The sequence below is a fragment of the Carassius gibelio genome, chromosome B6 (genome assembly GCF_023724105.1).
Source record: "Carassius gibelio isolate Cgi1373 ecotype wild population from Czech Republic chromosome B6, carGib1.2-hapl.c, whole genome shotgun sequence".
In the NCBI taxonomy this organism is placed as follows: domain Eukaryota; kingdom Metazoa; phylum Chordata; class Actinopteri; order Cypriniformes; family Cyprinidae; genus Carassius; species Carassius gibelio.
Window position 1 is genome coordinate 5,041,394 of NC_068401.1, and position 16,240 is coordinate 5,057,633.

Consider the following 16,240-nt stretch of genomic DNA (forward strand, 5'->3'; position numbering starts at 1 on the left):
AAAGTTAATGCAGGAAACCTTCTGCTTACTTTGCATCTGTCAAACTGTGTTTATATATTGGTGTGTGTGTTTGATTAACACATTTATGTTTAATCTAATGTGAGCAGGTTTCTCAACTTGCTGGCTTTGATTGTGCCCTTTTGCACCTTACCCTGAGTGCTCCCCAGAGGGTTAATGCTGGGAGGATACAAGTTCCCTCCTCTTTTCTCTCTCTCCTTCCCTCCCTCTCAGAGTCTCACTCCACTCTCTAGCTCCTCTCAACTGAGTAACTCAAAGACAGACTCTTACAAGCACCACACAGGTTTATCATCACCAGAGAGAGCACAGAATCAACAAGGGACGGACTTTCAAGCACCATCGAGAAAGGAGATCTTGCAAACTCAGTCAATGAGTGCTACCATGAATGGAAAACTTCACGTTTGAAGATTAAACATGGATTAAGTGGATTAAATTGATCTGCATAGCTGGTAATCTCTCATCTGACACACTCTCATTGATGTGAACATTCAGGAAAGGAGCATTTCCAAAGCTTTTTCTTTTTAACCCTACATTTATTGCAAAGTGATTTGGAGACTTCAACCTGATCATGGCTGGGGAGAGACTTATTCACCTGTTGAATACAACTTGGATGGTTTTTCTCATGCAAGGTTAGTTAACTTGTCTTCTATACTCTTTCTCTAGGTCATTCTAAATGAAGCATTTCAAGACACTATTTAAAATAGTAATACATAATTTAATAAAAATAAAAAAATCATGAAAGTGCGTGATCATATATGCCTGATACATTAGAATCATAAAATGTTTTTAATATTTTGATGCAAAAAAAAAAAAAAGAGTCATACAATGTGCTTTTTATCCTCTAAAACTATGATATAATTTGGGTGAGTTAAATAAGCGAGATATCCAAAATGTGCAGTTCTTTAGAACAAGGACTGAGAACCACCGTTGTGGAGAAACCAAATTTGCTTATCTGAAGAACGTACAATTCAACTGCATTAACTTCATTAATTAAAAATCACCATATAGCAACTCAAAAAACTATTCAGCCAAAAAAGTTTTGCTGAACCTGAAGGACCTTCATTTTTATCATACTTGTACAGCCTGCATTTATCACAGATCCAACCAGGCAAAACAATCATTATAAATCAGAAACATACCTATGATTAAGTTTTACGGTACATTTGAATTCATATGTCTTATGGTATTTATGTAAATGCAAATAATCACATGAATTATGAGAATCTTAAGTATAAGCTAGTTTAAGAATGGCTTATTGTTATTATGTGAAAGTATGAGAGCTGCCAAGCAAAGCACCTCCATTATCGAGACCAACATGTCTGAGCAATTTCTTCTGTATTTTTTGTCTGTATTTCTTAAGAGTAATTAAGATCTAAAGGATGACAAACATCTCTGAAGGAAAGTTTTAGAGGTAATTCCAGCTTTAATTAACCTTAATAAAACCTGTGACAAAACTAAACTTAAAATTGTTAAAAGAAACACATGCAACTCACACTTACACCCTTTCTGAATACTTAAGCTGAAGTTGGTGGAACATTTGTGCATGCATAAAACATGCTTCAAAAAATTCTTCTGGTTTGTATGCAAATGACATAATCAAATCATAAATTTAGAATGTTTGAATTCACATTTTTGAAGCCCATATTCTTAAAAAAATAAATAAAAAATGTGCAGCACCTCATCAACTACTGCATTTACGCTATATGTATGGTCTACGAAGTTATTTTGAGATGAAAAAAGTTCTTGATGTTACATTTATAGGTTCTTCAGATCAGCATGTCAGTTCCTCGCTTCTTTAAAGCACCACACAGATGGTTTTCTAATGAAACAAATAATAAATGTCAGTTTAGGAACTCTAAAAGGTTCTCCAATGGCATAAGGTTATAACTTTCATTTTTAAGAGTGCACAAGTAACAGAAATTTGGCTTGTACTCCAGGAAAATCACTGTAAGTTAGTCAGGTGAAGTTGAAAGAGCTTTAAATATAAATAGCAAGGAGTTTGGCTCGACACTGTGATCTTACTCTCACCTATCCCCATGCACCGCTCTTTTTCACCTGTCAGTCTCCTCCACGGGCCCCGTCTGTTCCAGGCTCTTTTAAAGTTAGCAGGGCCTTAGAGGAGGCCATTGTTTCCTGTGAAAGCAGATCACAGCTGTGGAACTAATGCCATCATTAAAATAATGATTAGAGTAACAGGCCAGCGCCATTAACGACCCCTTCTGTTTGTATGCCATTTAGTTGCTGTTTTCCTTCTACCCTCCCGTTGCTTTCAGTCAGGGATGGTTAGGGTGATGAAGAAAGCAATAGGCTTCTGTTCTCACTATCAGGCCGCCTACAGAACAAGAGAGAGGGAAAGACTGGCGCAATTACACCCACCCCCAATGAGTCATGGCAGTTACCCATGACCTCAGAGGTCAGTTTGTGTGCATTTGTGTGCCTGTACTTTCTCTTTTCTTACAAAACATGGGCTTCTTTCATCAAACAGCGGAATTAAATCTGCGAAAATGATTAATATCATACCCATGCGCTTGTGTAATCTGTCAAAACAGATGCTTAAAGTAACGATGTATTGTAGTTGGCTGTTATACTTTGTCTACTTCGATTTAAAGTTGAAAATTATTTTTCACAAGGTGATTTTACAAGAAGTTACGCCTCAACATTGATTAAAAAAGTATGAAGGCTTTCCAGCATTACAAGGAATCACCACCATAATTTTTCCAGCTGTTTGGCATTGTCTGATCCTCTCATTCCACCGTTTAAAAAAATATATGTCTGCTTTCAGATGCATGACAAATATTCATAAGCAGATGACATGAGAGAGAGGCTGTCAGTTATTTAGATAAAAGGAGGCCCAGTGCTTGTCAGAGAGACTTTCACTGATGCACAACGTTTCAAAATCATCAATCAGCTAGGAGCATTAGATCAGATCAGTTACTGTCTCGTTAACTGATTTGGTATGTAGTCAGTAACAGGTTGGATTACTGCATATGGTTGACTAATGTTGGTGAACAAAAAAAAAAAAAAAAAAAAAGTTGTTTTTTTCACATTTTGACATAACATATCCCATATATGTACATGACATGTATAATATACAATGCTATTTAAAAGTTTGAGTTAAGATTTTAATTTAGATACATTTCTAAATTACACATTTCTAAATTCTTAATTTATAAAATAAAGAAATTAACACGATAATAGAAGGGATGCTTTAAATTTATCAAAAGTAACAGTACAAAAGTAAAAGATATTTATAATTGTACAGATGACTTCTATTTCAAATAAAGGACTTCTGGCCTATTTTTTTTTTTCAAGCTTTTTTCAATCTTGACCAAATTTAATCTTCTTTTCCACAGAAATATTAAGCAACGCAACTGCGGTTAACATTAATGATGATAGAAAATGTTTATTGAGCAGAAAATCAGCATATTACAATGATTTCTAAAAGATCATGAGATACTGAAGATTCAAGTTATGATGCTGAAAGTTTAGCTTTCATCACAGGAATAAATTACATTTTAAAATGTATTCAAATAGAAAACAGTTATTTTAAATTGTAATAATATTTCATATTACCACTGTTTTACTTTATTCTTGATCAAACAACAAACATATAATAGCAAGCATAAGAGACTTTCAATAGCATTATATTCAGTGCATATAAATAGTAAATAAAAACAAAAAGTTGTGGTATTAATATGCAAAAATTGACTTTGGTGTGTATATGCTATACACAATGGGGATTTGGGTTTTGGGGTAGATGCGTATCATATGCACGCAAAAACTGCATATCATATGCATGCCAACAAATTTTGTATCATATACGTGTGAAAACTGCACCCCAAACACGTGCATATCATAAGAATGACAAAGTCCATTTTTGCTTATCAATACCACGAGTTTTAGTTTTCATTTGGCGTACTATTTATATGCATTTTCCTGAGACTGGGCTAAAAAAAATTCATACCATCATACATGTCAAAGTGATATTAGATGAAATTATTAAATATCACTGAAATAATGCAGTTTTTTATTAGGGTGGAACTTGGCATGACATTTACTTGAAGTTAAAGTAAGTGTAACACAATACCTTTTTAAGATCTATCGAAAGTTGTGTTCAGATCAAGGTCAGAATTTCGTAAAGTTAACTGCATTTCTGACATAATTTGCCTTAACACTCAATTAATAACCAAATACTTGTTGTTTGAGATTAGGCTAGCAGGATATTGCAATAACTAGATCCAAATACCTAACAGAACTACAAAATAAAAAACCAGAGCTCTGCTGGTTAGTCACTATCAGTGAAGTTGAGTTAACCCTAGGGGTAACTGTTACTTTGAGGGAGAAACTTTCTCATAATCCCTTATCTAAATGAAAACAACTGCTAGATTAAGCAGGTTTAACGTTCATGAAAAGACAACAATGCTACAGAACTGTAAGGAAGTTGAGTGATGAGAAAAATTCTGGGGAAAAAAAGCCCACATACACCCACCATTTCTTACACAGATGGAGATATATGTGCTCTGTACACAAATCGTATTCACATTCACTTGCACGTATCATCAGACAAACACATTCTCCTACCCTTTTCATAAACATATGCACATGAACATAAGCGTTCACACACCTTTGTTGCCCCTAGCACTTATATGCATGCACATACATGCAGACTTGACTCTTTATATGAAACTTTACCTTTTGGTAACTGTACTTCATCAGACAAAAAGATTGTGACAGAGGGAGAGAAAGCAAGGAATCTGAGCTCTATCCAAAGTAAATGAGGTGTAAATGGGAGTTTTTTTTCATCAGGGAGCAGTTATCAAAGCAGGGGCCGATGGGAGAGAGAGGCGGATGAGCGGCACAAAGGCAGTTCAACACTGAAAAGGGGTCATTTCATGCATGTGGGAATACTGTACAGTGATGATGGTATCAGATGGTGATACTATGGGGCTTTGATATATGCAGTGGTTCTGAATTATTAACATATTTATATACACAGTATGATTCAAATGTCTGAGAACACTTAGGAATTTTTTTTTTACTTGGAAATAAATGAACGCTTATAGATTTTGAAAATGTAAAATAAATGTATAATGTAAAATGAAGAAATTTTGTTAAAACAAGATACTATAAGCGAGGCTAAAATACAAGTAAAATGCGAAATTATTAGTATTTACTATTAATTAACTAGTATTTATTCAAATAGTATAATTAGTAAATAAATATGATTTTTTTTCAGTTTGACTTTTCAAACAATTACCCTAAAAAAATTATTAAATTAAAAATAATGCAAAACAGAAGCATTTTCACTTATTTAAGTGATTTATACAACTTAAAATGTTCAGTTTACGTTGAAGTATTAGCCTAAATAATTAAAACACTGTTAAAACTTGACAAAAAATTATATATATTCAACTATAATTTAAATGAGAACAGAAAAAAAGAAGGTTTAGAAGTGATGAAATTTAAAATGAAAACTAAAAAAATTAAATTAAATAAAAAAAAAAATTGACACAAAAAATGAATATGATTGATATTAAAATAACACTGGTAATGAAGCCATGTGTACAGTCTGTTCAATATTTTGGACTTTTAAATAGACGTTTTTGTCCTTTGGAATAACATGTTTTTAATGTTTTATTGAATGAGGGATCAAAATTGAAGCTGTTTCTCTCACAGGCTCATTTTCATTCACAATATATTAAATAGGCAATAGAAAATGGCAGGAGGAACAGTGGTAGAGAGGAAGGGGATATTTTATTTTTGTCCACTCTTCAGTAATGACGCATTAGGGTTGAGAGAGAAGCTGTCCAAATTGAAATGACAAATAAAAACAAATACATGAAACCGACAGAGGTACTTTTGCTAGCCTCACTTCTTCTATAAATCAATGTCTCCAGTGTGTGTGTGTCTGGGGGTGTTGAATGGTTGGAATATTAGGACAGGTAGTTTACTTTGGCTCACACTAAAGGGAATTGGCTCTAAGCAAAGAGACCACACACATTCTACCACAGCGCCCTCTGCTGCTCAATATCACGCACTGCCGCGTTGACTGTGACGCACAGCGCTTCTGTGCCATTTATAAGGGAGGTAGAAAGATAAGAGAAAGAGAAAGAGAGTGAGATTATAACACAGATAGGAGCTCACTGTGAAATCCTCACAAAATATACACAATGTCTACGAGAGCTAGTTATATAACCCAACACAACACAACTTCAGCGCTCCTATTAACCAATTAAATGGGCGTCTCTCTCTCTCTCTCTCTCTCTCTCACACACACACACACACACATATTTAAATAGTCGATAACTCACCGTGAAAAGTATTCCAAAGTCATTAATTTTCATGTATGGGTGATTTTTTCCAAACATTAGCGAAAGCGACCGTTATGCAAATACAGGAGCGTAATATAAAAAATTCTAACGAAAAATACAATATCTTTCGGCGATTAGAGGAATTAAAAAGTGTAAAAATGACGTTTACAGACAGTTTGAGCACTTTTAATTTTTAAATGGTAATAACAGCAGCATTCAAACTTTGAAAATTTACTTTAATCCAGAGGTTTTGCAACAGGTAACCAATCATAAACGGAAGAATGCCTGACTCATTAAATATTCATGAGCCCTGAACTCTGAGAGAAGCCTTTGAAATGGTCAAAAAGGGGCAAACGCAAATATTATTTTAGAAACATGCCTTCTTACAAAATCTGACAGTAAAGTATTAAAACATTAAATGTAAAAAAAAAAAACTAGGCTGAAAATGACCCTAGCTTACAATTTCAAGTGTGAACAGCCCAGAAGTTATATAGGCCTATTTCTAATCCACATGCAGATTGTAGGCTAACATAAAACAGGCCTGCATTGAATAAAAAAACATACAAGAGAACCTCAACTTGATTAGAGGCTGCTGAACCATCAAAACAACCGTAAACAGGTTGCTGAAAAGCACATGCTAACTCTATCTAGCATTATCACTTTATTGTTATCATGAACAACAAGTCTGCTTTATGCTTTCACATTGGCTCTATACTATGGGGAAAAAAACTTTAAAAAGCAGAGCCTGGATCCCTCCCAAACAGCATGAGGAAATAATTCCCTTCTTTAGGGCAAACAACTAGACCCAGCCTGACATGCTCAATAAATGCTCTGTAATTATGCAATCAGAGAAATTTAAGGGCTACAGTTAACAAATGTGAATAAAAGCTTTTTTTTATTAAGTGCTTCTCTGAGAGAAGTTTTATCTGATTATAAGTTCCATCGAACTGATAAAAAAACTATAAATTAATACATGGTGATATATTTGACTTCAAATCAAAAGAACAGGGAGCAAAGATACATAACCCTACATTCATAAGTGTTTTCTAGTAATAATACTTTTAAATAATACTTAAATATGATTTGCAAAATACTTTTATTCAGCAAGAATGCATTAAATTGCTTAAACGTGACAGTAAAGGCATTTATAATGTTAAAAAAATAATAATTCTATTTTGAATAAATGGTGTTCTTATTCAATTATTCGTAAGAGACTTCTTTTGAAATCTTTTAAAAAAACATTCTGTCCCCAAACTTCTGAATGGTAGTGCATATTGAAATTATTTCTTTTTTTAAGTATTTGATTTTTTAATTAAATTAAAAACCTCACACCTCTAAATTATCATTAAAGTATTTCCTAAGTTTTGCAAGGAAATGTACTTTATTATTCTCAAAATAAACTGTCATGAACGGTCAAATAAAAAATCCTATTTGTTCTAAAATAGGCTTCATTTTATTTTGATTTCAGGGTAAAATGTGACTTACATGTTATTTAGCATGTTTGTATTTGGAATAATTATTTGACATTTGCCACAAGAGTAAATTAAGTCCCAAATAAAGTTTTTTCTTTTTGATAGTAGAGCTCATGTTTTTGTGTACACATATAGTGAAGCACTTCTCAGCATGTAACTTCCCAAAGTTCTCCCTCTGCTAATGAGGTTTACTTCACCATATATCTAAAATGTTCTTACTCAAGAACAGCTCTGTGGTGAGGCCAACGGCAAGGATATTTACCAATCAAACAAAGATGTCCAGTGCCATGTTAACAAATCTCACTCCTCATGAGCTGGAAATCATGTTTGCTTTTCTGTCTGTTTAAAAAAAAAATGTCAAGATTTTTTATTTTCATTGGCCAGTGCCACATATCCCTTCCCATTCCCTTGAAGATGGTGTCTGATTGAAGTGACATGCCAAACCTCTGGCCTCCCGCCCCTCACCACAAATCGTGGTCAGAGCAGGATTGGGATCTATATATGGCTCTAATAGACCTCATCACGTTTCATTACACGGAAAATTACAGAAATGCAAAATCCTTCAACCACTTCCAGTTTAGCAAAATCCTGTTTGTGGACCATAAAAGACCATCAAGTAAAATGCTCCTCTTGGAGGTTTCATTTAATTTTTTTTATTGCTGGAGGTACCACTTTTTGAAGTGTCTAAGGTTTTTAAAGATTTAATTTATTCGTAAATGTGGCGCCAGAGTCAAGAAAAGAGATCAGCACGTTATTGCAAACTTATACCTTCTGGAATGATTTCAACGAAGCCCTATGGATTTAATATGTTGGTAACTTAACAACAATCCACATAAACTGTTAATTGAGACTATTAATTCATTAAGGCATTTTTCAAACCAGTGTTTTTTTTCCAATTAATAAGTCATCTCATATGAATTAGGAGAGAAATATGTCAGTGGATTTTGATGTGAGAGCAAAACAGGATAGACTTTTTCACTGGAAGCATTATTATTACTCATATTTTGGCAGGAAGTGACAGTTTGAAGCTAAAAGTGCCTTGATGGATTAGTTCTTACAAAACAGCTTTTTCTCTTCGCAAAATATAAATTATGTCTGCATTAACATACATACAGAATGATAATTTCCCTGTCTCTCCTCAGTTTTGTTTGTAAGGGGCAGTAAGCTGTGGGAAGTGCCCACCGCTCCACTTGTACCCCATGCCAATCTCAGCACAAGACTGTTTTGGGAGCCACAGTGCCAGACTCAGCTACGCCATCTACAGAACGAAGCAACAATCACAGCCACCACACCACCCAAACTGGAGGGCCACTGGGTGTCAAGCAGGTAACAGACCTGTTCCACCTAATCCAATTTATGTTTCAATCCAAAATCAAGGTCTCATTATGAACGATTTGTCAGTGCATATTATCAGTGTTGAGAAACCTACTCTGAAACTGAAGCCTGTGAAGCAACAAGCCAAGTGACATTTAAAATAGTTAAAATTCATTTTGTTTAATTGAATACCCATCAATTGAAAATGCACCACATTGTGGAATTAAAATTGTCCGCAACTGTTATATTAACTGACTTTTTGACATTTAATATTGTTCATTTCTTCTCAGATGTGAAGTGCGACCTGGCCCAGAATTCCTCACTCGATCTTACATATTTTACCAAAGCCCCACACGTCTCTTCAGGGCCGTCCAGCATTATTACTCTGACAGCGAGTGCCACATCCCAACTTACTCTCTTGTAATCAGGGGTAAATTGCGGCTACGCCAGGCATCATGGATCACCCATGGAGCCACTGAAGCAGAGCACCACCTCCATAAAGTAGGATTGGTCATTCACAGTCAGAAGGCCGTTCATCATCTCTCTACCCGCCTGCCCTCTTCCTGCCTGGGGCTCAAATCTGGAGGACACCTGGTGCCTCATCGCTTCTATGAACTCTTCAATGCCAAAGCAGAGAAAGACTGCTTGGGTGCTCTTGGGTTCTCCATGATGGAACTGGAGTTGCTGCGGGTGGAGAACCATCACCATCCGCACAGCAGGCCGACTCAGGAGCTGTTCTTAGGGGATGTGCACACAGACTGGAACGAAAGGGTGCACCACAGACCAACTGGTTATCAGGAGCCTCTGCAGAATGCTATGGTGAGAGTTACGACTACCAATTATGTTTTGCTTAAAAATTGGCTTAGGATTGCTACGATAAAATGCTGACCGTATTCAATGTCTACATTCTTGAAAATAAAGGTTCTAAAATGGGGATTTCGAAGCAATGCCATAAAACATGGGTGCCTAATCCAAGCGTTCAGTTCCAACTCTGATCAAACACACCCGTCTGTAATTATTGAGTGCTGAAGATCTCAGCTAATTCAGTTGGGTTTGATCAGGGTTGGAGCTGAACTTTGTGGGAAAGTAGATCACCAGGAACAGGACTAGGGACCCATGCCATAGAAAAAACATTTTAGGTTCCTCAAAGAACTTTATCATCCATAAACTCTCAAAAATAGAGTTTCCGAATGGAAGTTTTCACAATGATTCCACAGAAGAACCATTTTTGGTTTCCTAAAGAACCTTTTAGGGAACAGTTCTTAAAAGAGCAATTTTTGTGTAAATAACATTTTAATACAATAAAGAAGCTTTTTTCCCCCACTGTAAACAATCTTTTGTGGAACTGAAAGTTTCTGCAGGTGATAAAACGGTTCCTCATGGAACCATATATGCCAATAAAGAACCTTTATTATTTACAACCCACAAGAGGTTCTTTATAGTGGGAAAAATCTTTTTAGGATTCCAGATCTTCTTCTTCTTTTATAAACTTTTTAATATATTTTATGTCACTTTTGATCAATGTAATGATTTTTTGCTGAATAGAAGTATTAAGTTCTTCCAAAATAAAAATAAAAATTTAATTGACCAACCCTAAAATGAACAAAACCCTTGTTTTTACTCTCAGCATCACATCCACCCATGCCCAGTGTGCGCCCTGGTATACCGAGCCTCTGAACAGCATCCACCCATCCTTCCTCCATCCCCTTCCATTCCTCTGGATCTAAATGGAAACTGGGTGAGTCAACGCTGCGAGTCCCACCCAGCCGCCCTCTTCCTCACTCGCCTTTTTGTTTTCAACGAGGAGCAACGTACTTGGGAGGGGACCTACCAACATTACAACGACCCAATGTGCCGCCAGCCCAGCTTTACACTATTGGCATCAGGTCATTATGTTAAAGTGGGACAGTCCGCTAAAGTACACGGGGCAACCGCGCTCGTCTTTAAGGTAACACAAGCAAAAGTGATCTTGTATGACCAAGCACTGCTGCGGGAACTGAATTCAATGCACAATGGGAGATGTGGGCAGCCGGGTGGGTGGGAGACGGGCATCGAGCAAGACATAACCTGGACGAATGGATGCGACGCATTGGGGATACGACTTCCGCACAAAGAGTATGAGCTGTTTAAGATGGGGGTGGATAATAAAGGGCGCCCCCTGTTGTTTAATGGGAAAAGGCCCACGGATGGATCTAGCCCAGATCGACCTGCAAAAAGACCAACATCCTTTCAGACACCAATGGTGCAATGCAGCACAAGGGTTGGGGTGGAGCGACGCTACAGTTCCTTCAGTGATCATTCAACAGGACCTAAGATAAGCTCTGCTAATGCACTGCACTCTTCGTTGTTTCTGCTCACTGTTCTAAATGCATGGTGCTGGAATATTTATCTTTTCTAAAATATGATGTGCCATTCACATTCACTGATCAAATTCTGACCCATTTATTCCGGGCATTGTACAATCTGATAGACTGGAGGAGGATTGTTCTCTTTGGTGCTATAACAAAATGCTTGCTGCAAATGCTCTGAAATATGACACTTTTTTTTTTTTATCTAAGAAATTTTCATAAAGCAAAATTTTTACATAGAAACTTCCTTTTATCATATAGTATATCAACATTAATTTTTGATGTCTGTCATTTGGAGTGTTGCTTCATATGAACTCCAGAAGAACGCTACATGGATATCTATTCAAAACCTGAATGTTCTGTATTTGCCTGCATTCCATCCAGTTACATGTCAAATACTTCAAATACTACAACTAATGGTGTGAATTTGGGGCAGGACTATCTGTTTGACTGACCAACGGGAGGCAGGAGTGCTCCAGGAACCCGTTTGAAAACAGTCATTATAACTGAAATTATTCAGCTTTAAAACCAGATGTGGGAGATACAGATAAAACATTCAGATTCCCTTTCAACTGTAAATGAAGAAGATTTCCAAAAAACAACAGAAAAAAAATTCTGATCTTAATTAAATGATCTGAAGTGCATTTATGGACTACATTCAACATAAACTACCCTGTATTCTTTTAATGAGCTGCTGTCTTCAAGACAAGGAGACTTAGCTTATTTTTTCCAACTAATACATTTTATGTAGCTTTAATCTTCTAATAATGGTGAGGGTGAACATATTTATTGCTACCATTAAAGTAATTTTGATAAGAAACTTCATGGATGCTTTTTTTGAACAATGATTCTCTATTAACATATCTACATATTAGTGGTGTCAAACGATTGATCACGATTAAGCGCATCCATAAATGTTTTTGTTTACATAATATATGTGTGTGTACTGTTTTGTTTTATTATATGTAAATACAAACACATGCATGTATATATTTAATAAAATATGTCATGTTTATATTTTAAATATATTTTGACATGATAAAAATGATAAGAATATAAATATATACATGAAAATACATTTATATATTTTCTAAATATATACTGTCTGTGTGTGCTTTTATATATACATAATAAATACACAAACACATTATGTAAACACAAACTTTTATTTTGGATGCGATTAATCGCGATATATATATATAAATATATATATATAGAGCTGTACAAAATGTATTGTGTGTGACTATGGGCGCTTGGTGAGGTCTTGCACAATGGTTCAATTCACATCCAATGTTGAATACATGTGCAAGACATTTGATCGGAGCTGTCATATGGCTTCCACATTATGCTCACGCTCGCCAATATCTGAAGCGTAAGTTCTCAGAACTCTGTGTACAATTCACTCCCTCTGTTTATTTGGAAGAACAGGAAGTGTTCAACTCATTCAGTCTTAGTTTAGCAGAGCGTGCGATTTTCTGTTTTTACAGAGTGGAGTGATTCCTTGTTCTGGAGGCAATCTCTAGAAGCCAAAAAATTCCAAGACGTCCAAAGGAATCTGTCAAACATAAAAATGCATGATATTGATTGTTATATGGCACGACCCTACCAAAATTGTACCCTAGCCATAGTTTCAGAAAAAGAAAAAATAAATATATAAAATAAATAAATTTGGGATAAAAAAAAAAGATATTTGCTTATACGGTTAAGAAACAATTGCTGTAGTCATGTTTTTTTTTAGCATCTACAGCAGGGTTATTCAAATCTTGTCCTGGAGGGCCAATGCGCTGCAGAGTTTAGCTCCAACCCTGATCAAACACACCTGAGCATGCTAATCAGTGTCTTCAGGATCATTAGAAAATCACAGGTAGGTGAGTTTGAATAACTCTGATCTACAGTAATCATTTTATAAGTTGATCTTTAATTAAATGCATAAGCATGAATGTCTCAATTTTGAAATAATCAGATGATCTCATGAAATCCTTTGTTCATATCATGTTCAGATTTGAACATGATATGATATATCGCAAAATCCCATTTTTTTCTCCATTGTGAACCTTTCAATATGTTTTACTGAAGTGGATATATTCTTCTGTAAAAGCCACATTATTTTGTAAATAACTACATTACCTATTATCCTGTCATGGAAATTCCAGCAAAAGAACAACATCCGAGTGCTCCCATGAAACACTTTAAATGAATCAAGTCTCCCTACACTATCGAAATACATATATTTTTTTATGTATCCAAATATTTTCTAATAATTAATATAAACTTTTATAATATGTGGTGTTTTCTTTTCTTTTTTACATTATTCACAAGATTTCATAGCTTTAACATTTTTATTCTATCTTAAAATACTTTTTTTGGCTTCAAATATCAAGATGGATCATAAAAATGGGTTTGATTCCCACATATGGGTGGTTTGTTTTATGGCTTGTCACAATTAAAAAAGTCCCTATGGAGAAAATGAATGGCACAAATACTTACAGAACAAAGTCATTGAAAAAACTGCACTGTTGCGTTATGTGTTGGGAAAAAAACTGCTTGTATGCAACAATGACAATCCTATAAAGTCTTGTGTCTTATTAATCACAGATGTTCTCTGCACTTGCACTTGATAACAGCCAAATCCAGAGTTCAAACCTAACAGTAAAAAATGAAAAGAAATTGGAATAACCCTTAATTTTGAAATGTTTAGCCTTAATAAGCATTGTCATGTGGCCAGCCATTACCCAAAATACTCAAGAGACTTCCGCTTTCTACTTGATTTCTTTTTACTTATCTTAGAACTACATCATTAAAACCATCTGCAGGCGTATTCCTGTTAAACAACTCAAAGTTTGTGGTTTTTCTGTTAAAAGTAATGAAATAATGGTCGCTGGCCGAGGGACGTAACGGAAGAGAGCGTGGAGGGCAAAGCGAGTCAGCGAGTCACATCCAAAAGGCAGCAGATTGTTTGTATTAAATCGTGTCTGTGACGGTGGCTCTGGGTGCCATGAGGTAATGCTTTCTGGTTGTAACAAGAGTATCCGAAAGTTGGGAATTTGAAAATAATAAACAGAGAGCAGGAGAACAAGTCACCATACTGACAGTTCGCCAATAACAGCAGATGACTGTAGAAGTCCAGCAAAACTGCTTAAAAATAAGTGACAATTTTCAGAGGACTGTGGTTACAGTAAAACTAATAAAAGCCAACTGTCGGGAGATCATATTGCAAAAAAAAAAGCCTTTGGCTTGTAATCACGCTTCTTGCTTGTCAAAAGAATCTATTAAAAGATTTAACACAAGGCCTATTTTGCACTGTTCAATGAAAAGTTACGAAGCATAACAGCATGACTGTGTCCTAGTTACAATGTCTTTGCGCCATGCTCTACTGCTCCAATTATTATTGCTAATGGGATGGGTGGCTTTGATCATTGGCTCTTGTGATCAGAAACAACACTCTAGAGCCGCCGTTCTAAACTAGTGGGTCGTGCAGAGTCAGGGTGACGAAATAATCCGGCTTATCAACTTTTAAACATATCTTTTGTTGTTGACTTCAAAGGTTTTAGAATACATGAAATCCTCAAAAACCGCCAACAAAACTATGCAAGGTGAACTAAAACCCAGACTGTGTTAAATTCACTACAGAAGAGGACGAACTTGGAAAGTGCATGGTGTGGGAAATTACTGGCTGCTGAGAGCATGAAACCATTACAACTCAAGAGACGTTTTGAAACTCTATAAAGCCAAAGCAAGAGTAAAATAAAAATTTTCTACAGCAGATACACTACTTTTCACTGTTCAGGATTTCACTGAACACTGAAGCCTGGAGTCATTATCAGTTTTGCATCACAATAATAAATTACATTTAAAGTGCATTAAAATAGTCAACATCTCTCTTTTTATCAAATAAATGCAGCCTTGGTGCGCTAAGAGACTTCTTAAAAAAAATCTTATCAATCCCAAACATCTGAATAGGTTATCATATTAATTTAGCCTATTTTTAAACTATGCAGCTCAGAAAAACATGAACCAAAGAATCAAATCAACTAGACTTGACATGCAAAGTCCACTGGGGTGGAGTGATCCATATGTGGCAGTAAGTTTACATTTTGCAATCATGCATTCGCAGATTAACATGTTTCTGGCTGAGAATTGATAATTAAAAAAAAGGTACAATAACACAATGCCAAAGTAAAACGTTTTCCTTCAGCAAATCGATGCGTCCAAACCTCAGAATCTTTGTGGGTTTGTCATAATTCCCTAGTAAGGAAACAATGTGAACCAACTTCTTTAACAGACTGATGAAATCCAGCCTTCGATGCAGAAATTATAAAAGTACAAAGATAACATTCCATACTTAACAGCGGCGAAAAATCCCCTCCGTCGGCCAGACAACTGACATTGCTTTAGATGTAGCAGAGATGCTTAAAAAAAGTGTTATTGTATCTCATTACAAAAGTATTCTTCACACATGGTAAGCATTTGCACTATTAATAAGAGTCATTATTTGATGGTAGTCTTTCCAAACCATCATAAAACTGATTTCATCCCACAAAATGATACTACCACTTAAGACCGTGCATGTACAGTATAAGCAAGTTGCTTCATAAAAGTCTTCCAGAGTACAGTAACAGCCTCAACTCACTAAAACTCACAAAGAAGAGTTACGTCAGGGCTATATTTGCCATCTTATATACTCGACTACAGACCTCCACTCACAAGCTCCATTAGAAACATCCATTACAAGGCTCAGTATATGAGCTACAGCTGTCTAATAAAACTTCAACATCCA

General features: G+C 35.6%; 1 protein-coding gene across 1 annotated transcript; it reads left to right on the forward strand.

Moving 5' to 3' along the window:
- The first annotated feature begins 239 nt into the window (after positions 1 to 239).
- On the forward strand, positions 240 to 12,283 carry LOC127959621 (protein APCDD1-like). Its single transcript, XM_052558902.1, has 4 exons — positions 240 to 647; positions 8,944 to 9,127; positions 9,406 to 9,934; positions 10,743 to 12,283. The coding sequence occupies exons 1-4, from the start codon at positions 587 to 589 to the stop codon at positions 11,511 to 11,513; spliced, it is 1,545 nt and encodes a 514-aa protein (XP_052414862.1). The 5' UTR covers positions 240 to 586; the 3' UTR covers positions 11,514 to 12,283.
- The last annotated feature ends 3,957 nt before the right edge of the window (positions 12,284 to 16,240 follow it).